Raw genomic sequence first — 25,958 nt, forward strand, 5'->3', positions numbered from 1 at the left:
GATATAGTGATAATTCCTTAAAAAAAAACCTCAAATTTGATCTTATTATAATTAGAAGTAATTATAAATTTTAAAAGAATTAATTTTGTATAGATAGTAAAATAAATATAAAAAAATATTTTTTTTTATTAGGTAAAATATATATACACCGACTTAGTAATGAAAATTGATAGCGGTTAATTTTAATAAAATTTTTATTTTTATATAAAAAAATATATTTTTTTTAATTTTTATATAAGTAAATTTACTCTTATTTATTTTTTTGAGTTTCAAAAATATATTTAAAAAAAAAAAAAAATATATATATATATAATTGATGAAAAAGACTTTTTTTTTTTTTTGTAATGTTACGTGGACTTTCTAAAAAAACAAAAAAAGAGGTAGGTGTGAGTTTCTAGAGAATATGTCCTAGAAGCTAAAAGTGAAGTAGCCTCTATGCAATGCATGAGTCCATGAGCTAATAATGTGATCACAACCGCAAGCTCTGTGGACTTTTTGTACTCGAGGTGGGGATCAGATGGCCATGAAGCATGAATCCCCCATGCAGTTGACAATTTAAAAATTGGAAAGTGGGGGCAACGGGACATCTAAACATATTGTTCTATCTTGCCCTTACTGTACATGCATGTATACAATCTTATCTCAATCGAAAGAATGAGCTTGGAAATTTAAAACTCTAAAAAAAAATAAAAATAAAAATAAAAATCTTACGCGCATATTTTGTAATTTTGTAAACGAGGGGGTAGGTAAATGGTCCCATTTTGTCAATGTCTCATTCTTAAAACATTCGTACATACACCCATATATATATATTTATCTACTCATAAGTTAATAAATAATTTAAAATTATGATGAATTCTATTTAAAAAAATATAGACTTATTATATATATAAAATTATAATTTTTTTTAACTCAGTATATAATTAATTTATACACTGAGAAGTATATAAAAAAATTACACTGAGAAGTATATAAAAAAATTTTATCTCTCTCTATTTTTATATTTTTTAAAGTTCTGAATAAACGACAATTTCAAAATGTTGAAAGAGATAGTATAGAATTCTCTCAATTTTTTCAAGAAGAGAAACTATACCATACAGGAATAAAAAATGGCCAAAATTATTGAAGAACTTAGACAATCTTCAAAACTTGTAAGAAGAAGGAGGCTTAACAATCCCATCTTATCTTATCTTAGTGACGTTAAAATTATTTTAAAAGATATTTAAATTTCAATAAAATTAAATGAAGAGAAAGAAAAATTAACTAATCTTTATATCAATCAATAAGTGTTTACTCCAATAGTAATTCTTCCAGAGAAAACTCAAATTTGATTTATAGATAAAATATTATTGAGAAGAGTAATTATAAACTTTAAAAGAATTAATTTTTTGTGGACTATAAAATATATATAGAAAGATTTTAATAAATAAAAAAAATATATTTTTTATTTTTATATACGTACATTTACTCTCATTTATTTTTTAGTTTTAAAAATGTATTTTAAAATAATATATATATAATTGATGAAAAAGACCCTTTAAGATTTTTTTTTTTAATTTTTTTATGTTATGTGGACTTTCTAACGGAAAAAAAAACAAAAATAAAAGGTAGGTATGAGCTTCTGGAGAATAAGTCCTAGAAGCTAAAAGTGCAGTAGCCTCTATGCAAGGCATGAGTCCATGAGCTAATAATGTGATCACAACCGCCATTTCTGTGGACTTTTGGGGGTTGTGAGGGTGAAGGGATCAGATGGCTATGAATCTCCCATGCAGTTGAAAATTTAAAAAATGGTAAGTGGGGCCAAAGCGACATCTAAAGATCTTGTTTTATCTTGCCCTTAATGTACATGTATGTATACAATCTTAACCCAATCGAAAGAATTTTAATGAGAAAATGAACTTGGAAATTTGAAAACTCTCAAAAAAAAAAATAAAAATAAAAATCTAACGATAATACGCGCCATGCATTTTGTAATTTTGTAAACGAGGGAGTAGGTAAATGGGTCCCATTTTGTCCATGTCGTCCTCGTCTCCTAACGAAAGCGAGTCAAAGGGCGTTTTTGTCATTTCAAGAAAAACAAGATAACAATCATTGCGTTCAACACGAATATCTTTTAAATAATAATAATAATAATAATAATAATTTGTAAATAATAATTAGGAATTAATAAATAATTTAACAATATGACGAGCCCTATTTAAAAAAAATGTTAAGATTTATTATATATATAGGATTATAATTTTTTATTAATTAAATATATAAATTAATTTATACACTCGAAAATATATAATAAATTTTAAATAAAAATAAAAAAAATAAAAAAAGAAGAAGAAGAAAACTGCTTAAGAGTTGAGACATGATAATCCGAGCAAGATTAAGACATAAAGATTTAATCCCTGTACTAGACATTCCAATCCAATCTGATTAAGACATCATCAACATCGAAGCATGATATAATTCATCATTTGTAATTCGCCCTAACCCAGCCTAAATATGTATTTTTTTTAAATTAATTTCAAAAAAAATTTATTGTACAAACTTACGTCTTCAAGTAATTATTGATTTTAAAATAGTTATGCATACACTTGTATACCATATACATACACATTACTTAGACGATATGAAATTCAAGACTAGAAGTAAGAACATCACGAAAGCACTCATCTATCCACATCATAACTGTATTTTTTTTTTTGAAATTAATTATAAAAAAATGCACACCTATATTTTTTAAAAATAAATTAATTAAATAATATTAAAAATAATTTAATTTAATAAATTTTAATTATAAAATATTAAACTAATAAAATAATTTTTTTAAATTACTTTTTTTTAACTGTTTCTAAAATGATGTTTTTAATGCTCCAACATCGTATGAAAAAACACTTAATAGTTTCATTTAATGTTTAACAAAACCCTTAACACCATTCAAAATGTTAACGTGGTATATTAAAAAATTATTTTTTTAATATTTTTTAGTGGGTTCTCACACTTAATTTTTTTTTTTCTTTTTTAAATCTCTTTCCATGAAACTCACATCATATAAAAATCTCTAACCACTTGAATTTAGCCCCAATTTGTATTTTTCCTTAATCGCAGCTTAATTTAGCCCTAATTTATAGTCTTCACTCTCTGCCTGTAACCCCCACGGTAAAAAAAAAACCCACGGTAAATTTCTAAATTCACTCACCAACAAAGTTAAAAAGAGGCAGTCAACGATTCTCTTTACTAAATCAAACTTGGACCAAGCGCTCCCCCACCTTACTAAAAATAAAAATAAAAATAATTTATTTTTATATATAAATGTATTTAAATATTATAATTTAAAAAAAAATATAAACATGTTATTAAAATTATATTTAAATCTAATATTTTAACTTATATTTTATTTTTTATAAACAAATTTATATTATATAATAATAAATTAAAATAAATAAAAATTTTCGTAAGAAATTCATTCATTTTGATCTCGAACTTCTATACGACAAGGACGAGAAGAGCGAGTCCTCCCTTTCGATCCATCCATTGCCATTTCTACTTTAAAATCTTTTATTGCATGAAAGCTACTAATTTATGTATAATTTGATTGAGAGGATTTGAAGTTTTCTTCCTTACAATCTCTAATGTAATATGAGTTTTAAGAGAAAAATGAATTTTATTTTTTTATTAATTTTTGTCAATATTGGTAGTGTTAAGTGATGAAAGTATTGCCACGCCGCCTCCATGTGCCAAAAGTGAGTGGTTAGTATAACCAAGTAGACATAATGTAAATACAGAACATAGAGAAGGAAAAAAGGAAAAAATATAGGAAAGATAATATAGAGAGGGGAAAAAGAAGATAGGAGAAGGAGGAAGGAGAAAAGGAGTGTGGGAATTGGGAAGGGAGGGTTAGAAACTTGGAGGGGGAGATAAATGCTGGGAAGAATGGAGTGGCTTGAAATGGGAGAGGGAAGAGGAAAGGAGAGAGAAAGAGAGAGTGGTAAAAAGAAAAAGAAATGGAGAGAGGTAAGAGAAGAGAAAGGAAGAGAAGAAAGATGAAAACATTGAAAAAGGTTAGAATAATGAAGAAAGATAAGATAGAGAGAGAAATATAGATAGAAGAAATAGAAGAAAACTAATAAACTAAAGAAAATAATAATAAAATATAAATACTAATAAGACTACAAATAGGAATAGAGAATAGACAAAAAACAAGAGTTTATGGAAAATAAGAAAATAAAAAGAAAAGAAGAGAAAATGAGATGAAAAGATATTAATAGAAAGCATTGAAATTCATTTAGAATGTAGTTGATGGGAGAATGAATTTTTGAACATTGGTTTTGAATATTGAAAAATGGAGAAGCTTTAACAGGGAATGGAAACTGAGGAGGAAAAAAAAATGCTTTATAAAAAATGATATACTAAAAAAAAAAAAAAGCAAATAATATATAAAACAAAAGAAAAAAAAATTAAAGCCAAAGAAGACAAAAAGAAAAAAAGAAAACAGAAAACAAAAAGAAGAAGGAGAAGGCCAGAAAGTAGGATTGTTTGGGTTCTTTACAAGAAAGTTTAAACACAAGTTAAGGTAGTCAAGAAGAGAAAGTAAGAATGTCAAGTCAAATAGGGTATCAAAAAGGAAGGTCAAGTAAGTAAAGTTCAAAAGAAAAAAAAGAGAAAAAAAATGAGCTTCAAAAAAGAGTATGGGAGAAAAATGATATGAAGAGTGATGATATAATGAGTATGAGAGTAGAGAGGAGAAAAGAGGAAGAGAAGAAAAAAAGGCAGAGACCAAGGAGAAAAGTGTATGAATGAGGAGAAGGAAAAAGAAAAGAAAAAAGAAGAGAAAAGAGAATGGTAAGAAAAAAAAAAAAAAATAATAAATAATGAAAAAATAAAATATAGAAATATAAAATAAAAAAGAAAAAAAAAAAAATAAAAAAAAAAATAAGAAAAAAATTTGAAAAAAATATGAAAAAAAAAGAAAGAAAAAAAAGAAAGAGAGATATTTAAAGATTAGAAGGAGGAGAGAAAGAAGAGAAAAGGAGGAGAAGGATTTAAGAGATATTAAGAAGATAAAGAAGGAAGAAGAAAGAAGAAGAAGAAAAGAAGAAAAGAAGAGAAAGAATTAAAGAATGATAGAGAAATAATTAATAAAAAAATTAAAATAGCGTGAATATATATAAAAAAATAATGAAAAAGAAAATGAATGAACTAGAAAAGAAGAGAGATAGAATTGAGAAAGGAAAATAATTAGATTTGAGAAAAATGAAAAACTTAAGAAAGAGATGGAAAAGAAAGTGTGGTGTGTGGAATGAAGTGGGAATGTGAGTGTAATGACAAGATATATTAAATAATGGTTAAGTAAATTATTTTAAAAAAAAATAAAATAAAAGAAAAGATTTTTTTTTTTAATTTTTTTTTTTTTTTAATCTTTAAAAAGAAAAAAAATAAAGATAGAAATCAAACTATAGAGTCAAGAAAGAGAGTTGTCATAGAGGATAGTTGAGCGAGAGGAGAGATGGATCAGCTATCTCTCTCATCTTTTCTCTCTTCATATCAATCAATCAACATCAATCTTTCTTCAAGAACTTGGAATTGGAATATAGAAGAAGAGAGAAAGAAAGGAAATATAGAGAGATGAGAGAAGATATACATTGATTTTTTTTTTTTAGATGTCTTATTTTTATGTTGAGAGAAGAAAGATATGGAATAGAATAAAAGATCTAAATAGTTATAGATATTAGTGAAAAGAACACTATATAATATATAACTAACTAGGAAGGGAATGAAGGGAAGGGGAGGGGAGAGAGATTTCATAGATCTCAATTGGATTAATACATTTTTATTTTTACATTTTTTTATTTTTTTTATTTTTTATAGAAAGATTATTATACAAAGACATATGAATTATGCATGATATGAGAATGATGGATTGAGATGATGAGATAGATGAGAAATGCTAGAATAGTAGAGAGAGGGAGAAGAGAGAGCTTGAGAGTTTTTTAGAGAAAGTTTAAAAGAGTTAATACATGCATTGCAAGCAAAAAAAAGCAAGGAGATGAGGGAGAAGATAAGGAAGTGTTTAGTGAATGAGAGTTGTCCAAAAAAAGTTTCAAAAGTAATCACTTAATCTCCCAAGTATATGGGGTTTCAGAGGAGGGAGGAGGTCATAGGATGGGTTGATTATGGAAAGAAATGAGATGTGTGGTGTGTGATTGATGTGGAGATGTTGAATAAGTAAAATAAAATAAATTTAAAGAAAAAAATTTTTTTTATACAAACCTATATATATTATAGTATATAGCAGAGTGAGTTGCAATCATTGAAACAATATAAGAAGTTTAAGATAAGAGAGAATTATATGAGAATAAAGATGGATATACTAACTATACTATACTAGATATAATGAGAGAGTAGAAAAAGAGAGAGGTAGGAGAAGAATTAAAAGATAAGAGAAGAGAAAGAAGATTGAGGGTTTTTGGTCATGTAGGGTGAAGGACAGTGAGGGCTTAGCTAAGTAAGTAGAGCACATTTAGTTAGAGGAGAGAAAAAAAAAAAAAGAAAAAAATTGACTTGGAGAGGAGAGTAGACTGACCTGACCTACATTATATATATTTCGAGGGTTTTTAATTAAAAAAAAAAAGTTAATCCATATAGCTAATTCTAAATTTTTAAGATAAAAGCTTAGTTGAGTTGAGTTGAGTTGAGTATTAATTTTTGTCAATAAAATTCACTTGAAAATATGTGAAAAAAATTAAAATTTTAATTTGTTATTCACCATTTTAAATAGCTTTAAGAATTTAGCTAAAAATTCTTAATAAAATACATTTTTTTATAGTTCTCATTGATGAAAATAAAATAGAAGGTAATTAATTATTAATAGAATATTTCAAAAATCCAGTGTGTGCATGCAGAACATTCTATAAAGATTGTTATACAAAGGAAGCATACACTATTTAAAGACTTTGTAAGCAGGTCAAAGTCTATACTTCGTCAGCCTGTTTTCTCTGAAAATTTTGGCCCTCTGATCGATTACTTCTCGTTGGGGTGTCAGCTTCATGCCACCAAGCGCCCATAATATATATATATATATAATTTTGATTTCATTTCATTATTGATACACATGGAAATCAACTCCCTATTACATTCCCATGCAGCGCCTTGCAGCCCTCGAAGTTGCTCACAGTCCAGGGGCCAGACCCAGACCCAGACCCAACTTGATCGAACATGGAAGTGGAGACCAGAGAGATCTTTCTACTGACAACCCAAGTTTCAAATCGAAAAGGCCTAAAAGCCCATTCAATGATAATACATTATTCTTTGACATTTATCGCAAAATCAGTAATGTGGGGAGGGTTTCGTAGTGGGTGTCACAGCGCCAAGTCGAACAAATTATGCTGAAAGAGTTATTTTCAAGCCAACTTGCTGGTGACATAGACAGGGCATTCATTCTCCACGGATATTTATGAGCACAACTAGAATCTGGTGGCAGTCATGTCTCCAATTTCATCATTTTCGTTGCAGAGACTGTTACGTTTAAGATTCAGCTGTCATTAGATGACGACAAATTTATCAAACAATTGGAATCTTGACAATTCCATGGGATGGGCTCCCCCTTCTCTCTTTTTTAACTTTTTTTATTTTTTATTTTTTCAGACAAAAATTCCTTTTAAACTTCTGATAAGTATCATTAAAGTTAAATAAATTTTTATTAATTTACTTTATTTTTTTAGTATCTAATAATTAATTTTAAAAATAAATAAATTATTATTAATTTAATTTATCATTTTAAACTTTTCACGATTATTTTTAGAGTAAAATAATATTTAATAATTTAATTAATTTATTTAATTTTTTATAAATTAAAATAGAAAAATTAAATTACATAATGGAGATTAAGCATTTTTTATTTAATTTTTTAACATTTGAACTCTAAGAAAAATTATTAGAGATTTAAAAAGATTAACTAAATTAAGAATTTATTTAACTCTAATAATAATTGTCATGAGTTTTAAATAGATCAATTAAATTGATAAGTATTTATTTAGCATTATAAATAATTATTAAAAATTTAAATGAATCAATTAAATTAATAAAAATTTATTTAACTTTAAAAATAATTAACAAATTAAAAAAGTCTTTTTGCTTTTTTTTAAAAAGAAAAAAAAAAAGAGATTTTATTGTGCGTTAATAGAGACTGATACGTATTTGTTCATAAGGGAATGGCCCACACATCTGTGTCACTGTGACATGGTGCATTTTTGACAAATTTTGTTGTTATTTTCCCCCTAAATAATGCATGCTCAGCCAATGTTCATGTTACGTATTGCTTGATATTGATGCGTATGAGGACGGCCAAACATTAAAAAAAAATGATAATTTATGAAAGAATATAAAGGCAGGTCAGCGACGGTGATTGGTGAAGAATTAATGGGCAAAAATGAACAACATTTTCACGACCTCAAATTGGGAGACGGGCAAGAAAGAGCCGCCGGGGTTGTCGTTAGTATGTTACAACGACGAGCCGGTATGCCACGTCACCGCGTACGTCAATAGAAGTGGTAGTATAATACACGGCTCTCCTACAGTTACTGATTTTTTTAGTACTGGTTATTTTGCTACAATACAAATGTTACTCGGGAATCTTCAACTGTCCTGACCTATTGAAGGCCCACACCCCTCAGATTCTCCGTCCTCAACCCCACAAGTGCCCCTTGATATAATTGGATATCACTCCCCCGCCCGCTCCAAACACACTCCACTTTAGCCTGCTAGGCAGAGGTATGGCTTTCGTTCGCGTTGCCTTCGTTTCTTCGATCCTGCTTCTGCTCTTCTGCGTCGCTGCTGCTGGATCAACCTTTGACGACTCTAATCCTATCAGACTTGTGTCAGATCGTCTTCGTGACTTCGAAGCTTCTGTCGTCAAAGTTATCGGTCACACCCGCCGCGCTCTTTCCTTCGCCCGTTTTGCTCACAGGTGTTTGATCGATCATCACATGGTTATGGATTCCTTTCTTTTTTTTTTTTTTTTATCCTTTTCATTTCATTAATGGTTTTTCGTTGAAAATTTTTAGGTATGGGAAGAGTTATGAGACTGAGGAGGAGATGAAGCTGAGGTTCGCCATTTTCTCGGAGAATTTGGATTTGATCAGATCCATCAACAAAAAGGGCCTGCCTTACGCTCTTGCCATTAACGGTAAAATTAATTTATTTTCTTAAAAAATTGTAGCCCTTTCATTATTTTGATCTAAGACCATGAATGCAAAATTATGGCGCCTAACGCTCTGTTTGGGAAAATTTTTTAGGGGGAGGGAAATAAAGTGTGAGAAATAGAAAACATTTTTTTTATTATTTTTTTACTCTTATTTAAATAAAAAGATAAGAAAATAGAGAGAGAAAAAGAAAATATGGTAAATTTATAATTTTATTTTACATATTTATAGAAAAAAAAACCTTTAAAATAAGGTAATTTTATAATTATAATATAAATATTTTTTAAAATTTTTATTATTTTTTCTTTAAATTTAAAAAATAACAAAAAATATAAATTATTTTTCATCCTCCCTTTATTATACTTTTTTTTCCAAATAAAAAGAAAATATCAATAATTCTTTATTTTCCTTTGCTTATTTTCCTTTCCCTCTGTTTCCACGCATCCAAACTAGGGCTAACTGTCCGTTGACGGTTCAGCTGTGTTGAAGAACTGGCAAGAGTTCAGCTAACAGTCATACTCTTGACCATTTCATGTCTTCAAGTAAATATACTATTATATTTGTTAAATTGGTTTTTTTGATTGCACAGATTTCGCTGATTGGACCTGGCAAGAGTTCCAAAAGCACAGATTGGGAGCTGCACAGAACTGCTCTGCCACCACAAAGGGCAATCACAAGCTTACTGACGCTGTCGTTCCTGAAACGGTGCCTATCCTGTTGAAGCTCTTAATTGTTTAGCTGAAAACTTTTCAGTTTCTTTACTTTTAGAAAAAAGAACCAATTTTTAAATGGTATTTAAATGCCTTGCATAAATAACGTGGAGTTATGGACCCATGAGCCAAAACTTCAATTACGTACGCTAGCATCTATATCATTCGATGGAAAGTTTTTGCCTACACCCAGTAGGCCATGTACCCAAAAACATGTGGAGAGTCGAGTCCATGATGTATGGGTCCAAGCAAGAAATATCCATCATTCGTATATACTTTGTCACTGCTGGAGTAACTATAATTGGTCCCCAGGGCTTCATGCCGCCATTATGTAATGATATTGAAACAGCTCTGATGTTTTCAAGTTAGATGATGACTTAACCTTTGCCATCATCGCTCTATGATATATGGCAAGATACTTTAAGAAACTGGCTATGTTTATAATAAAATTGTTTTGAACTAAAACTATGAGATTGTAGATAAATTATTTGCTTAAAAAATGGTGGTTGAATCCCCTACTTATGCATAGAAAGATCAGGTCTTTAACAGATACTGGGTATGCATCATCTGAATTCTGACCTTGTAAAACTGTAATCTGATGTCTGTATTCTGATGCTGTGGGTATAGAAAGACTGGAGGGAAGAAGGCATCGTCAGCCCAGTTAAGAATCAAGGCCATTGTGGTTCTTGCTGGACTTTCAGGTGAGCGCTGCAACTTATCAAGAAAATGGTGTTTAATTATCCTACTGTGTTTCTAACCATTTGTTGCTGTTTGCAGCACCACTGGAGCTCTTGAGGCAGCCTATCATCAGGCTTTTGGAAAGGGAATCTCTTTGTCTGAGCAGCAGCTTGTGGATTGTGCTGGAGCTTTTAATAACTTTGGATGCAATGGTGGATTGCCATCGCAAGCTTTTCAATACATCAAATACAATGGTGGTCTTGAAACCGAGGAAGCATATCCCTACACTGGAAAAGATGATACATGCAAATTCTCATCGGAAAATGTTGGTGTTCGGGTGCTTGATTCTGTCAACATTACCCTTGTACGTTACATGCACAATTCTCCCAAATAATTTTGTGTTAATTCTGGTGTTTGATGTGGGGGGAAATATCTCATTGAGTTGAGTCGAGTGTGGGTGGAATATGCAATTTCAGAATTAAATGTGGCTGAAATTTCTGATGCATATGGGCTATTTTTATTCTGCTTAGGCTATGTCACCATTGGTGTAGCTTAAGAACTGGATTAAGGCTAACACGTGATACGTTTGTGCTGTCTACTGCTCATTCCTAATGATCTAATGTCATACAACTTGCTCTATAGCACCCTCCTCCACTATTCTTAAAACCACTTTTGAAGCTCCAATGGGCTGGACGCCTTCTATTCTCATCTTTTAGCTGAGCCAGTTCATTCTAATTCGCTTGATAGATCTCATAAATGGATTAACCTTAATTTTTTACTCTGATAAAATATTAAAATTTATTATCCTTTATAGATTCCTTTTAAGTTTGCTTAATGCTGAATTTACATGCAGGGTGCTGAAGATGAATTAAAGCATGCAGTTGCATTTGTTCGTCCTGTGAGTGTGGCTTTTGAAGTTGTAAGTGGTTTCCGTTTTTACAAGGATGGAGTTTACACCAGTGATACTTGTGGCAAAACTCCGATGGTGAGTTCTTTTATTTATTTATTTATAATGGAAATGAAATTTTATTCAGATGAGAATAACCGGAACACTTTATTTAAAAGCTTTTTGAGATCAAATTTTGAGGATGTACATAGTTTGTACTCGAGTTTTGTAGAGGGTATGCTCAAGAACCATACATCCATATCTGATCAGAAGTGACACCTCTAATATGATATATCAGTTCAGATGTTTTTCATGGCAACATTTAGGCGTTGAGATTCATGCTTGTTAACTATTAATCACATTGGATATCTTGGTTATTTTTCTTAACAGTGTGCAAAGGCGCAAATCCTTCTATGATGCATTAGATCTTTTCTAACATTCTCCAAGTTCTATGGCAGGATGTGAACCATGCAGTTCTGGCAGTTGGGTATGGAGTCGAAAATGGTGTTCCATATTGGCTAATTAAGAACTCATGGGGAGATGACTGGGGAGATAATGGCTATTTTAAGATGGAGTTTGGGAAAAACATGTGTGGTAAGTTCCCAAGCCCTCTATTTTGACTATTTTCACTTGAAATACTGAAATCACGTGAGGAAATGAGCCATGCATTATTTTTGTTGCAAATTTTTTACACTTAAATCTTGTCCTGATTTTGATGATTTCACTGTAGGTGTTGCAACATGTGCATCATACCCTGTTGTAGCATAATATAACTGTGAAGAAATATGAAGTCTTTGATGATTAATTTGTGGTGTAAGAATCATGTTTCAGTAGCACATGAAGTTAGACTCCGTATCCGAGGTGAAAATTTATGGTGTGGTGTTGATTGTGTTTGCTTAATGTATAAAATAAGACCCTGGATGCAATCTAATGTACACAAGAAAGACTTTGTAAATTCTGAATTTTAATGATGTCATTGTAGTCCTATATCAATGCATAATAAGAAATTCATACCTCATACTCTTTTATATATATATATAATGATTGTATTTCTTGGTGAAATTCATACCAAAAAGATTGTATTTCTTGGTGAAAAAATGAAGATCATTGCAATGTACTTAAAGCTATAAGGGTTTCGTTTAAATGGGAGAAACCAAAAGGATGCTTAGATGATTTACTTTTATATGAAATTACTACAGATGATTGTACGTAGATTGCCAAACAACTCTCTTGCCATCAGCTATGTTAACTCTTGTTTTGAATTTCTACATTACGACTTTTCACTTTCTTTTTTTTTCTACTTTTCCTAATCCTATTTAGAATTTCTTGGGAAGAATGTGATTCTAAACTTGAAATTAGTATTTGACCAAGAATCCTAAACTCTTAGAGTCTCAGTTTATGAAATTAAAATTTGAAATAGCTATAGTCGCAATGAATGTTTTAAATGGAGACAAAAATAAATTTGTCTAATAATCTTTCAATGAATAAAAGTTTATAGCGTAAAATTTTACTTAATAAATTACAGCACACAATTTTTCAATATTCCTAATGACAGATGAGAAGTTTGATTCTTGAAGTGCATAATTCCCTATTGTTTTTATATTTTTAAAATTAATTAAACACTTTAATAATAAAGAAAATTTTGCAACAACTTTGGGTTATCAAAATTATGAAAAGCAATGTTGCATTATCATCAATGTAAAGAATTTTTATATTATTTATCACTTCTATTATAGGAAAATGTTACTTTTTTTTATATGAAAATATTTTTGAGGTCTAAATTTTTCCTGCTCATGAATTCATAAATTTTAAACCTATTTTTCTACTTTTAAGTATTTTAGGTTTTTTTTTTATTTTTCTATGTCTTGATGGATAAATTAATATATTTTTTTAATTTAAAAATTAATATTTATTTATAATTAAAATAATATCTAAAATAAATAAAAATATCATTATCAATATAATTATTTATATATATAAAATAAATTAAATTATTAATAATTTAGACATGCGGTGCGAGCATTCGACTAGTAGCTTATATAAAATGGTAAGTGAAAGATGAGTGCATATGATATGTTAGAGCAATTATTTTATATAGAATAACCAACGTAGAATAGTAAATCAATGGGAGATTAATATGCATACATATATCTAACAAATTTATAATTATCAGGTAGTTTTAAAAAAAAATTAAATAATATGGCTTTTTCTTAATGACTTATCATTTCATATAACATGGCTATATGACATGGTAGGAGTAGCATATAATTTCTCCCACTAATGGATAAAAAAAAAAAATACCACTTAGCAATTTTTTGATGAAATATTCAATTTAGCCCATATATTTATTGAAAAAGTTTAATTTAGCTTATTTTTAAGTTTTTGTTCAATATAGCTCAGAATTATCAATTTAAGCTCAATTAGCCCAAAATTAAAATGTATGGGCTAAATTCCTTTATTTTTTTTATTTAAATTAAAAAGTTTAATTTCTTTATTTTTAAATTTAAATCCAAAAATTAAGAAATTGAATTTCTTTAGTTTTGGGTTAGATTGAGTTTAAATTGAAATTTCTGAATTAAATTGGATAAAAAGTTGAAAATGGGTTAAAATCACATAATATAGAACCCTAAATTTCATACCTTATTTATCATCTTAATATTTAACCATAGCTATTAGCTAACAACATCTATTTGGAATGTCTATCCCTTTGAATAGTTGTTAATGAAATTTTGTTCAGCAGATTTGAATAAAATTTAAAAATATACCTTCAAAATAGCTTAAGATTTGAATCTAGTGTAATTCAATAGTATTTTGGTTTTGATTTTAATTTTAATTTTTGAAGGGTTCGATCCAATTCAATTTATATGGCTTATTCCTAACCAGAATCAAATCATCAAAATAAATTACCAATTCTAATTGAAAGAGAAATAAAAAAATTAATTCTATATAAAATTCAGGATATCAATTCAAACTCTTGAACCATTAATCCTGACTAATTTAAATTTAACCCAAACCGATTGAAGACCTAAACCGACCCCAGCCAGGCATATGCTTAGCCATGTTCTTCATGCTTAATAAACCAATTTCTTCATGCTATTTATGAATTGGTAGAAAGTAATCACCATGAATGGGGCTTATTAAAGCAAGTTTCGAGCTTGTTAAGTAAAAGAAAAGGGAAAAAGAATCTGCAATTTTCAAGCCTTTTGCTGTCAGCATTCTTCATAAGTCGTCAAAAAGTTTAATGACTTGTGCCTGTGAATGGGCCTTCTCGTTTGTGCATTTATTTATTACCCAAACATCAAAACGGCAGTGGATTATGCAGTGATTTTTTTTTTTTCCATTTTTTATTCAATATTTACTGAATTGAAAAATATTTTTTACTAATTTCATTGTTAAAAAAAAATGGATTGATTGATGCATTGAGTGGATATTACGGCTTAGAGCTTAATTACATTCTTTTATTTATTAGGAAAGTTTAATTTAACTTATTTTTAATTTTTTATCTAATTTAGCTTAGAAATTTTAATATAAACTCAATTTAACCTAAAAATTAAGAATTAAAAACAAAATCAAGAAATTTAACTTCTTAATTTTTAAGTTTAAATTAAAAAAATCAATAAATTTAGTCACAAAATCAAAAAAATTAAACTTTTTGATTTTTTATTTAAATAAAAAAATCAAAAAATTTAGTTCAGAAATTTTAATTTTTAAATTAAATTGAGTTTAAATTAAAATTTGTAGGCTAAATTAGACAAAAGGTTGAAAATGAGTTAAATCAAACTTTCCCAATAAATACATGGACTAAATTAAATATTTTACCATAATATTATTATTTAACAAATTTGATTTTATTATTATTTATACATTTATTAGTTTTTTTTCTTAATATGCGTTGCACGTTATTTTCTTCATTATATAAATTCATGATTTAAATTTTTTATATATAATTTATTATATATAATATAACATATGAAAATTCTATTAAGTTCATAATATTGTAGAGTTTTTTTTTATTTTTTATTTAATTTTATGAAATTTTTATTATAAAAAAATATTAATTTTTACATTAAATATACTATGTATTTTTTATTAATATATAAAAAATTACATATATTTATAAATTATAGAAAATTTTGAAGAATTTATATTATTAACTATAAAAATTCTTATACATATATGATTTAATTTCAAAGAAATAAAAAAAAATGAATTTGCTAAGAAAAAAAAATTAAATTAAATATATCATTAAGTGTACAATTATTAAAATTTTTTAATATTTTACTTTAATTAGTTTTCAATTAACTAAATAATAACATAATGATGTAATTAATAAAAAGAATACATAAAATAGATTTTATTATATATTTTTATTTATATAAATATAATTTCTCATTATTAATCATCTAACTTAAAAAATTTATGAGATAACTATTTTACAATTAAATTTATAACTTTTAATCTTAGATTAAATTTTAAATAAATTCACTTATTAAATCAACTAAAAATTGTTAATATAATAGAATTTAGATTTAAATAAAAAACTAATTCAACCAATCAAATTAAAATTGTGAAAGCCAATTGTTATTTTTAGGATGAATGCTTAATCTCCAAAATTAAAATACAAGTCACATTTTTTTTGAACTGCAACTTGGCTCACTTGATAAATATCTACTACAACTTACATTTTATAGTTATTATTATTAAATACTTTACTTCAATTATTATATAATTCTTAGAGTATTTATGGTAGATGAAATTAGATTATAAAAAAAACTTAAAAAATAAATGCTAGTGGAATTAAGAAATTTAATTTATATAAATTATAAACTTAATTTAAATAATAAAAAAATATTATTATAAATAATATAATTAAACATTCATAAAATTTCATTAAAATTTAATATTAATATGAATAAATATGTTATCACTAATAGATGATATGACTATATTTAGCTAAGTACATTAAAATTTATAATTAAAAAAAAGGCCTTTATAACACTTTCAATTTCAATCCAAATTAGATATTTATTTTTTTTAACATAAAACTTATGATTTCTTAAAAAATATATAAATTTATGATTTTTTAGTTAATTATTTTCATAAAATTAAATTTTTTTTAAGAAACTTTAATACAATTTTTTTTAAACATGATTTTTTTTAATATAATTAATTATTTTTTTATAAAATTTTATTTTAAATTAAATAGAACGATTATAATATAAATCCATAGTTATAACGAGTGTGCATACCTAGTACTAATAAGATTTCTCGTCCATATATATAAAATTCTTTTTATAATAAAATTCTAGATTAAAATTTGAATTTATATATTTTAATAAAATAATAAATTTTAATAATTAATTAAATATCAACCTTTATAGCCCTTTCAATTTCGATCCAAACGGGATATATATATATATATTACTATTTTTATTTTAAAAAAAGATTTTATAAATTTTTTAGTTAATTATTTTTCATAAAATTATTTTTTTTTTTAAAACTTCCATTGCGAATTGTTCTTTTAAAAAGATAAATTTTTATTTTAATTAACTCTTTTTATAAAATTTTGTTTTGACTTAAGAAGGAATTAATATAAGTCGGTTATAAATTTTAAATTTATAATTACACTAAAATAATTTAATAATAAAAATTATATAATTATAATTTATAAATAATATAAATAATGAAGAATATTTTAAATAAATCAAATGTTTTTTTTTCATATTTATATATTCCCATATTTATATACTATATATATAAATATATAGATTATTATATAATAAAAATATAATTTATAAAATAAGAATAAGATAGTAATTTTAATTATTTTATTTCTAATCCTTTTAATCCCAATTAATAGGTAATAATTTTAGCTAGTCTTTAGATAATTGAGATTTCAACATTTATATTATTTTTTTTTGGTACAATGCATTTAGTAATTAAAAAAAAAAAGATAAAGTCAAACATTTATAATTAAATAAAGAAGAATTATTACAGCGACTGCTAGCAACTGATGACTCTGCAACCAAACCCGTCACTATCAACCAATACTTAATAGCAAATCTTGCAAGACGAAGGCGATGATATAAACCCAAACTCATTTAAGAAAAATCTACGAAAACCCTAGAAGACGAAGAAACAAAATGTCCTTAGAGAGACGCAGTAATTCGGCCTCCACATCTCCTGAAGAAAACGCTCTGTAAGATTTCAGTTATTCTTCAAATGCCTTCAATTTTCCCTACCAACTTTTCATTTTGAATCGCACTTGCTTAGGCTATAATAATAAATCTGCTTATTACTTTCAAATTTCGATTTCCGCCGCTGAATTCTGATTGTTTTTGCCTTTGCAGGTTCCTCGATATACTTAATGAGGCTCCTTTGTGTGGTCACCGGAAACGGAGGAGCATTTTTGGAGCCGTTGTCTACTGTGTTCTACTGGCAAGTTCAAAATTATCAATCTTTTGATCTTCATTCCATGATCAGGCAATTCGGTTTTTTTCTCCTTGCTTTGTTTTGCCATGTCTTTTGCTTAAATTGATAACTGAAGGTCTGATTCTTTTTTAATTTTAGGCAGGTTATGCTGTTTTGGGTGCGATAGCTCCCTTTGTGTTTCATCACAAATTGGTCCCTTCATTGCTTTGTAGTTGTGGTGTTGCTCTTCTGTTAGTCACAGGTCTGTTTTACTTGAGCTTTTGAATGCCTTCCTTTCCGTTTCTTGCCATTGCAATGTCTGAATTATTGATCAGATCAATTATTTTTCCTGTTTTGAATTACTATGTCGTACCGTATCACTTTTGGAAGTCTTGATTAGAGTTGCTTATTGAAAGGAGGAAGTCGTATGTTAATACTGAATGATTGTCCTTTATTTCTCTTTAAACCATTGAAACTTTGTGTGGCAATGACACCTTAGAAATTGTGAATTCAATGGTCAATATTGGAGCTAGAAATGATGATCTCCAAATGGAGTATTGCATTCAATCTTTGCTAGCTGCATCCTCAAGTTATATTATTCCTGCTGTGCAATTTTTTACCATTTGGTTAATTATGTTGCTCGCAATAGTAATCCCATTTGACAACATGTTTGTACTGGCATGAAATGTCCACTGGACCATGTAATTTAACTTGTGCAACTGATTTCTGAGATGGGATATCCTTCATATATATTTTTCTCTGTTCTGGTTTTCTGTTACTTTATTTTGTTTCTACCATAATTTAGGCTCCGTTTGTTTTGCGGAAAATATTTTTCGCATTTTCTAGTGTTTGGGGTGCTCAAAAAAATGGGTCAACATAAAATATTTTCCTGATCAAAGGAAAAATTAAGTCATTTTTAAGAAATTAAAATTTTTTATGAAAATTGTTTCATCTTTTTAAAAGGAGGAAGTCATTACCCAGACTTTGACAATTTTATTAAAATGTCAAAACATTTATGCATGATATCAACACATACCATTAGTTTAATGTTGCAATCAAATAATAGAAAATATTTTCATGGAAAACATTTTCTTAGAACGCAATTTCCATGGAAAATATTTTTCATTACAAGTTATTTTCCGCGAAACAAACGGAGCCTTAGTCTCTCCACTTTGTCTTGCATAGTATACATTCATGTTCAAGTGTTAGGTCTTCATCTACCATAGCTTTGTGATGAGCAAGTTGCTGCAACTATAATGAGTTTATTTCAATCTTTCAGGCATCTTCCAACAATATTTCGTTTCTCAAGTCCAGAAAATACGTTTGCAGGTAATATTCATTAAAAAAGGAGTAAAAATGCTAATTTAACAAGTTTTATGATAAATGCAACTAGTTTATCCTTCCAAAAACCAGTTTCCTGCACTTATTTGGAATCATTGCTTATTTAATTTTGAATTGAAGGCTCAGATTATATTCCTCAAACATGTATTGGATGTGAATTCCATCCACCTTAATGTAACTCTTAATGAGGGATTGAAGAAATTGCCAAAAAAGTTGGGGCGCTATACTGCTATCCTTTGATGTCTCTATTTAATTCTAGTGCTATTGGAATGTTAAATCATCTGGTTTATTAATTTACCCTTTATCTGGTGTAGAAATTACCCACTGACATGCTCATTCATTTTGTAGGGTTATTATAGTTTCAGCCAGAAATTGAAGCATATTGTTCGCTTACCATTTGCCATTACTGCCTATGGTAAGCACATGCTCTTAATTTCTTGACTTTCCTTCTCTCTCTCTCTCTCTCACACACACACACACACACACACAAACACACACACTCACACATTATATGATTTTAACATACACATTATATGATTTTAATCTTCTGTTAGGTACTCTCTGTTTTTTTACTATATGTCCAATGTTTGGCAAGAAATCATATTCTTTTAGTTTCTTTTTTTTCCCCTAACACTGTAATAGATTTACTTATTGCAACTAGAGTTGGGCTTTGCATCATTGCTCTTTATATTTTCATATACAAAATGCAATTTTCTAATTTACAAAAATTCCATTATTTACCGTTGAAATTATTACTGTCATCATTTTATTGAATGTTTAGATAAATTATAGGAATTGCTGCGATGTTGCTTGTCGTGGTATGGAAACCCCAAATCAGCTTTCTTTCAATCCCAGCATTACTAAGGTACATATTTACTGGTGTTTAATGCTAAGCATCAATTGTTCTGTTTGAAGCTATACTCTCATGAAATTTAGCTCTTTCTTATCTTTTTTATATTTCTATTTATTGTCTGCATTTTGCCTAATATTTTCGAGTAGGTTAAGAATGAAAACAGGGTGCTATTTGCCATTTCAAACTGTATACTGTTGGCAATTTCTTAGCTTAATGAAATATGCAGGATTATTGCGTTGACTGAAGCTGTATGTGCTGTATCCTTTATGAGCGTCTATATTGGTGAGTTGATTTGTATATCTTGAGATGTTTTACTGCAATATCATTTTTGTGGCAGTGGACCTAGACAGGTAGATTGCCTTAATAATTTTCTAATTTTATAGGGCTGTTGGATAAGATTTTCTCCATTCAGATCCAATGATAAATACTGTAAATAACTCTATCCATATTCCACATGCATCATCACTCCATGTCTTTGATTGTATAGCCTGTTCCTATGCGTAATGAGTGCTACCGACTCTTCAGAAATTCTTGATTTCCAAAGAGTGTGTCATGCAAAATGGAAGCATCCATTTCAATGATGGCTTGTGTTTTCCGTTTTCATGTGACAAAATATTTTTCACAAGCAATTATGTAATAATATGAGTAATTGAGAACATAAGACAAGTTTCTTCTTCTACATGAACGCACATAATCTTGAAGCTACTGTTGTCTTGCAAAATCCAGAATTCTACAAGGTTCACCTGTTTATCAGATTTGAGCGCATAGATCAATGTATTGGACATGATATAATCTGTTGCATTTTTTTCTATTAATGTCTTTGTGCATGTATCTTGGAGCCTGCAGGTTATTTGCACCAGTATAATTCATTAGATTCTCAGCCTGATATTTTGAAGTCTTTATATTCTCCACTCCAACAATCAAGTTCTTTAGAAGGATTGAGGTAGTTGTACATTCTTTTATACATATATATATATATATATATAGTGCATGAAGAACACTCCTTTGTAAAGATTTGTTGTGCGCCATGGTAGTATCCATAATTGTCTGCCATGTTACTTGGACTCGAGTACGGGTGTCAGAAATGGTTATATATTCATGTGTCAGACTTGTGAACTTTCTAAATAGAAAATACGGGGATATGGATCTAAATTTTGCTCAGTTACGATATGCAGGTCGAAAAGGTTGAGGTAATCTATCCAAAAGGGGCCAACTACAATTAAAATTTTTATATGCATCCATTGGATTCTCGAAATATTCAATATTTTTTTAACTTGTTTTCTATCTATCCTTTAATTTAAAGTTGCATTCTCTTTTTGAACTTGTTTTTACCTATATTTTAATTCAATATGCTTTTCATCTTGAGAGATTTCTGTCACTCGAGTGTCCAACTCCAACTGCATGAATATGTGTCAAACATATTCCATATTGTGTCATGTCAACATAGATATGGCAGGGCAAAATGAAGAGCCGGAGTATCAAAGATTTTCTGTATGCTGATTGGTGGCTATTGTGTCTGTTGTAGTTGCTGCTAAAACTTTCATGGGACTAACATCAATAGAAATGTTGATTAAATATGCATGAAACAGTGTGATGCGACATTGAGGAATCTTTTGTGCAACAGGTATCATGATGGTGGTCGACTTTCTGATCAGCAAATGGCTTTGCTTCAATACCAGCGTGAGAACCTTCATTTTTTGAGTGAGGAGGTATATGGCCACTAAAATCATGATTGGATCACTTTTCTTGCTGCACCTTTAAGTTTGTTGCCTATTGATTTGGTACCGAAATGCTATGGACAATGAACAATTCTAAGTGCCATAGATTGTTTGCGTACTTTTGCCATCGCGAGTATTGTCCTTGTTTCTTAGCAAATGCCCATAAACATATGTTTGTGCAGATTCTTCGTTTGCAAGAGAGCCTAAGCAAATATGAGCGGTCTAATGATGGGAACACACCTCCGGTAACTATCTTCCTGGCTAACTTGAACTTATTTTATATTGGAACTACGCGGAACTATTAAGTGAATGGACATACGTTGATTTTGAAGGATCAAAAACTAAGAAAAATGAAAGAGATTTTTGCTGGAATGTGGATTGATTTCTTGCTTTTCTTCCATACTCTGCTTTCTGCAGTGCAAGCTTATTTATAGAGCAAAATGTGACATGAATTCTACCTAGTCTACTAAGATAGGAATGGAGCACCTGACTTTGAAGACTAGCCTTACATGTTTACCGAAATCAAATCTACATTTTCAGCTACATTTTAGGATTTTAATTCAAACCAAACACATAAACTAAATTCTTGATACTTATTGATATTTGGAGTATGAAGCAGAGTATCATATTCTCCAACACTCCTTGATAATTTTTCTGAATCCAAATTAAGTTATCTTGGAGCATCATCTCTCCAATTTTTCTAATTTGTCTTGTTGTTGGTGGAGCACACCTCTCCAACTCTTTCATGGAGCACATTTCTCTAACATTCTTGATTTATTTTCTGGTGAATTTTCTTACCATTTTTCTCATATTCCATTGTCTCACCATTTTTTGTTGCTTTTTTTTTTGGCGCACTTCTCACCAGCAAATTTCTTGTTCCTTGGAACATAAATTCTTCTTTTGTTTCCTGTGCTACATTTGATGTGTTTGATGTGCTTTCTTCTTTGAATCTACAAGCTTTTCCACATGCCCAAACCTTTTACATTTTAAGCATTGTGGGTTCCCCTCTTGCCGGAAATATTTTTCTTCATGGCTGGTTTTCTTACAAATGCCACATGGAGGTTACTTCCTTAACTGGAACTTACTTCCTTTAGAGGACAAGTTTTTGAACTTGTACTTTGCTTTGTTGGTTGATGGGCGTAGGGTTCAGAATGGTATCAATCAGACCCTGTGACTCTTGCTTGAAACGCACCTTCAGCTGATTTTTCAGATTTGAGATTGAATCTCTGCTCTTAAGCTTGTAGAGATCCAATGAGTTCATTGACAGATAGCTTGCTGAGATCTTTTGATCCCTTAATTTCTGTTATTCTTGACTGGTAATTTTCAATCATACTTACCCACACCTTGTTCACAATCTTTCGATTTGAATTATCATCTCCATAAATTTCATTTGATTAACAGCCTTAACTAGCTTTGAAATATAATCTTTGATAGTATCTTCTTCATTCATCTTTAACAACTCAAACTTCTCAAATTTAACAACTCAGCAACCCTTACTTTTTTTTGAACCTTGGGACTCCTGAAGAATAACCCATGCTAATTTTGCTGTTATTGCTTCCATAATCCTTGAAAATATTGAATCATCTACTGCTGAATGAAGAAATGAGAGTACTTTGAATTCTTTTGTTGATTGGCTATGCTTCGTCATTTCAGCAACAGTTGGTTTGTCTGGAAGTGATGTTGGCTCATAGCCATTCTCAGTCGCCTCCTATAAATCATATTCCATGAGAAAAGCTTTCATTTTGATATACCAGAAGTTGTACCTCTCTCTGAATACTGCTGGTTCTCGCAGTGCAGCATTGCATCCATGTTTCTTCAGTTGTTGAATACACTCTTTCTTGGTCCCTTGAGATCAAGAGAGTTCTGATACCATTTGTTGGGTTTGAAGGAAGAAAAACTGAGAAAAATGAGAGATTTCTACTTGTGCTTAGATTGATTTCTTGCTTTTCTTCCATACTCTGCAGTGCAAACCTATTTATAGAGCAAAATGTGACTTGAGTTCTACCTAATCTGCTAAGATAGAAATTGAGCACCTTATTTTGAAGACTAGCCTTACAAGTTACAGAGGAATCAAATCTATTTTTTGAGTTACATTTCATGATTTTAATTCAAACCAAACACATAAACTAAATTCTTGGAACTTGTATAAATTTGGAGTATGGGGCAAAGTATCATATGCTTCAACAATAAAAGAACTGCAATTTTCTAATGTTCAGAGCTACCTTTTTAGCTTAAATTAGTAATTTGGATGGACCAATATGATTGAAATGGATCTAACGAGGACCCTGAAAGCTTTGTCCCTTCTGTTCGAACAGAAGTGAAGCTGTTATGTGAGATGGTCAAAATAATGATACTGGTATGTGCTTTACAGGTTGATCTTCCTCACATGTTAGCAGCTCGTGAACAGGAATTACGGATGCTTTCTGCTGAGGTAATATGTGGTTTATGATAATGTTCTTGCTTTGGCGACCTTATTGTGTCTGTACATGCATGTCATCATAAACACATATATAGGCTTAAATTTATTATATGCTTCAACTTCTTTGGTGCTCTTGCTGGTTTCAGTTTCTGCTGCACCTTATTTGTAGCTATAGCCTATAGATAGTGAGTTGTATTTATGCATATATCTGGTATGTAAACATCTGTCTAAATCAATCGAAGGGAATTTTTTTTTCCCTCTCCGCTGAGTTCATACTCTCAAACTTATAGTTCATACTCTGAAGATCATTAAAATAATTGGCACTGGGATGGGCTTATTTATGTTACAGATGAATCAACTGCAAACTGAGCTAAGGCTTGCTCGGTCTTTGATAGCTGAGAGGGACTCTGAGATACAGCAAGTCTGCACTACAAACAATCAGGTATCTCAATTTAATGTATTTGAGGCTTATTATGTATTTTATCCTATCAGTATCAGTAACGCTGTTAAATGATTGATGCTTTACTAAGAGGACACAGTTAATACTTTCTTATTTGCTGCTCTATTTGTGCATCTCTCTGTTTGGTGGTTCACTTTCTGTTTGGATTTTGGGCTTTATTGCTCTCTCTCTCTCTCTCTCTCTCTCTCTTTCTTGCTAGTAATGGTTCTACAATATTAGGTATGGTGGTTGTTTAGGGCTGCAAGAAACCTGATACAGCCTTCAGTCATCATGAGCATACTTTATGCAAAGATTGTATATGATTTGTATGTGTTATGAATATGAATTACAAAACATATTTTTTCTAATTTCGTTGGTGAAATGATGGAATAGTATGTGGAAGAGAATGAAAGACTAAGAGCTATTTTAGGGGAATGGAGTGCACGAGCAGCAAAGGTACTAATTTATTTTTTTATTCCATTTATCCTGTTCTAGAATTATATCGGCATGAATGACTGGAGCCATCTTCCATTGAAGTGGTTTACTCATAAATTGAAATTTGATGTGCTGAAGCTTGAGCGAGCATTGGAGGTAGAGCGGTTGTCAAATCTTGACCTGCAAAGGAGGCTTCCAACAAGAAATCAATCAAATGCATCACCTGAACAAAGTGGGCAGCGTACAGCTTAGTTCCCTTTTGGAACTTTTTTGCCATTTCTCCGGAAATTTTGGTTACATTGGGGGAGTTGATGGTAATGTATATTACAGTACCTCGAGGAAACCAGTTGAGGAAGCATTTGATTTAACGATTGCATATCTTTTTTGATGCTTTCTCTTATTTTTCTCTTTAAAATTATTAGAAAAAAAAATAGGGGTGAGTATCGATTGATTCCATTCAGTTTTCAAAAAAATAAAAAATAAAAAATCGAATAAATTGAAGTTTTTAATAGACCAAATCAAATCAAATAAATTGAAATTTTCAACAGATCAAATTGAACTAGTTTGGTTTGGTTAGGTATAGTTCAGTTCATTCTAAACTTCATCTTAGGCTTTTTTGGTTAGACTTTATCATTATATTTTCTATTTTAACTCTAATTTGATATCTAATAATAATTAATTAAAAAACTTTGATATTTTTTAGGTGCCATTCTTTTCTAGTTAGTTTTTTTTTTCTTTGAAAAATTAGTCTTTTTTACCTAAATTTTGCTCTTAAGATTACATCACTTGCATTTTATTTTCAACATATGTTAAATAACTTCACAATTTAAAATCTTAAATATTTGTCCCATTTACTACTCAACATTTGCTGAAATTA

At 29.2% G+C, this 25,958-nt stretch overlaps 2 protein-coding genes across 3 annotated transcripts; both read left to right on the top strand.

Moving 5' to 3' along the window:
* The first annotated feature begins 8,586 nt into the window (after nt 1–8,586).
* Nucleotides 8,587–12,478, top strand: LOC110631569 (thiol protease aleurain-like). Its single transcript, XM_021779439.2, has 8 exons — nt 8,587–8,956; nt 9,054–9,175; nt 9,781–9,896; nt 10,529–10,602; nt 10,679–10,943; nt 11,433–11,564; nt 11,924–12,059; nt 12,196–12,478. Exons 1-8 carry the CDS (start codon nt 8,763–8,765, stop codon nt 12,231–12,233), a joined length of 1,077 nt encoding a protein of 358 aa, XP_021635131.2. The 5' UTR covers nt 8,587–8,762; the 3' UTR covers nt 12,234–12,478.
* Nucleotides 12,479–17,467: 4,989 nt separating this feature from the next.
* On the top strand, nt 17,468–25,457 carry LOC110640437 (protein FIP1). 2 transcript variants are annotated; one of them, XM_058145927.1, is made up of 14 exons: nt 17,472–17,664; nt 17,816–17,907; nt 18,040–18,138; nt 19,156–19,205; nt 19,566–19,632; nt 20,010–20,082; nt 20,297–20,352; nt 20,917–21,013; nt 21,695–21,779; nt 21,971–22,033; nt 24,160–24,219; nt 24,557–24,649; nt 25,040–25,102; nt 25,220–25,457. In XM_058145927.1, the coding sequence occupies exons 1-14, from the start codon at nt 17,609–17,611 to the stop codon at nt 25,331–25,333; spliced, it is 1,068 nt and encodes a 355-aa protein (XP_058001910.1). In that variant the 5' UTR covers nt 17,472–17,608; the 3' UTR covers nt 25,334–25,457. The 2 variants fall into 2 exon arrangements, with proteins under 2 accessions (XP_058001909.1, XP_058001910.1); XM_058145926.1 differs by lacking the exon at nt 25,040–25,102 and having other exon boundaries at nt 17,468–17,664; nt 25,142–25,457.
* Nucleotides 25,458–25,958: the final 501 nt, after the last annotated feature.

The sequence above is a fragment of the Hevea brasiliensis genome, chromosome 4, assembly GCF_030052815.1.
Source record: "Hevea brasiliensis isolate MT/VB/25A 57/8 chromosome 4, ASM3005281v1, whole genome shotgun sequence".
Lineage (NCBI taxonomy): Eukaryota > Viridiplantae > Streptophyta > Magnoliopsida > Malpighiales > Euphorbiaceae > Hevea > Hevea brasiliensis.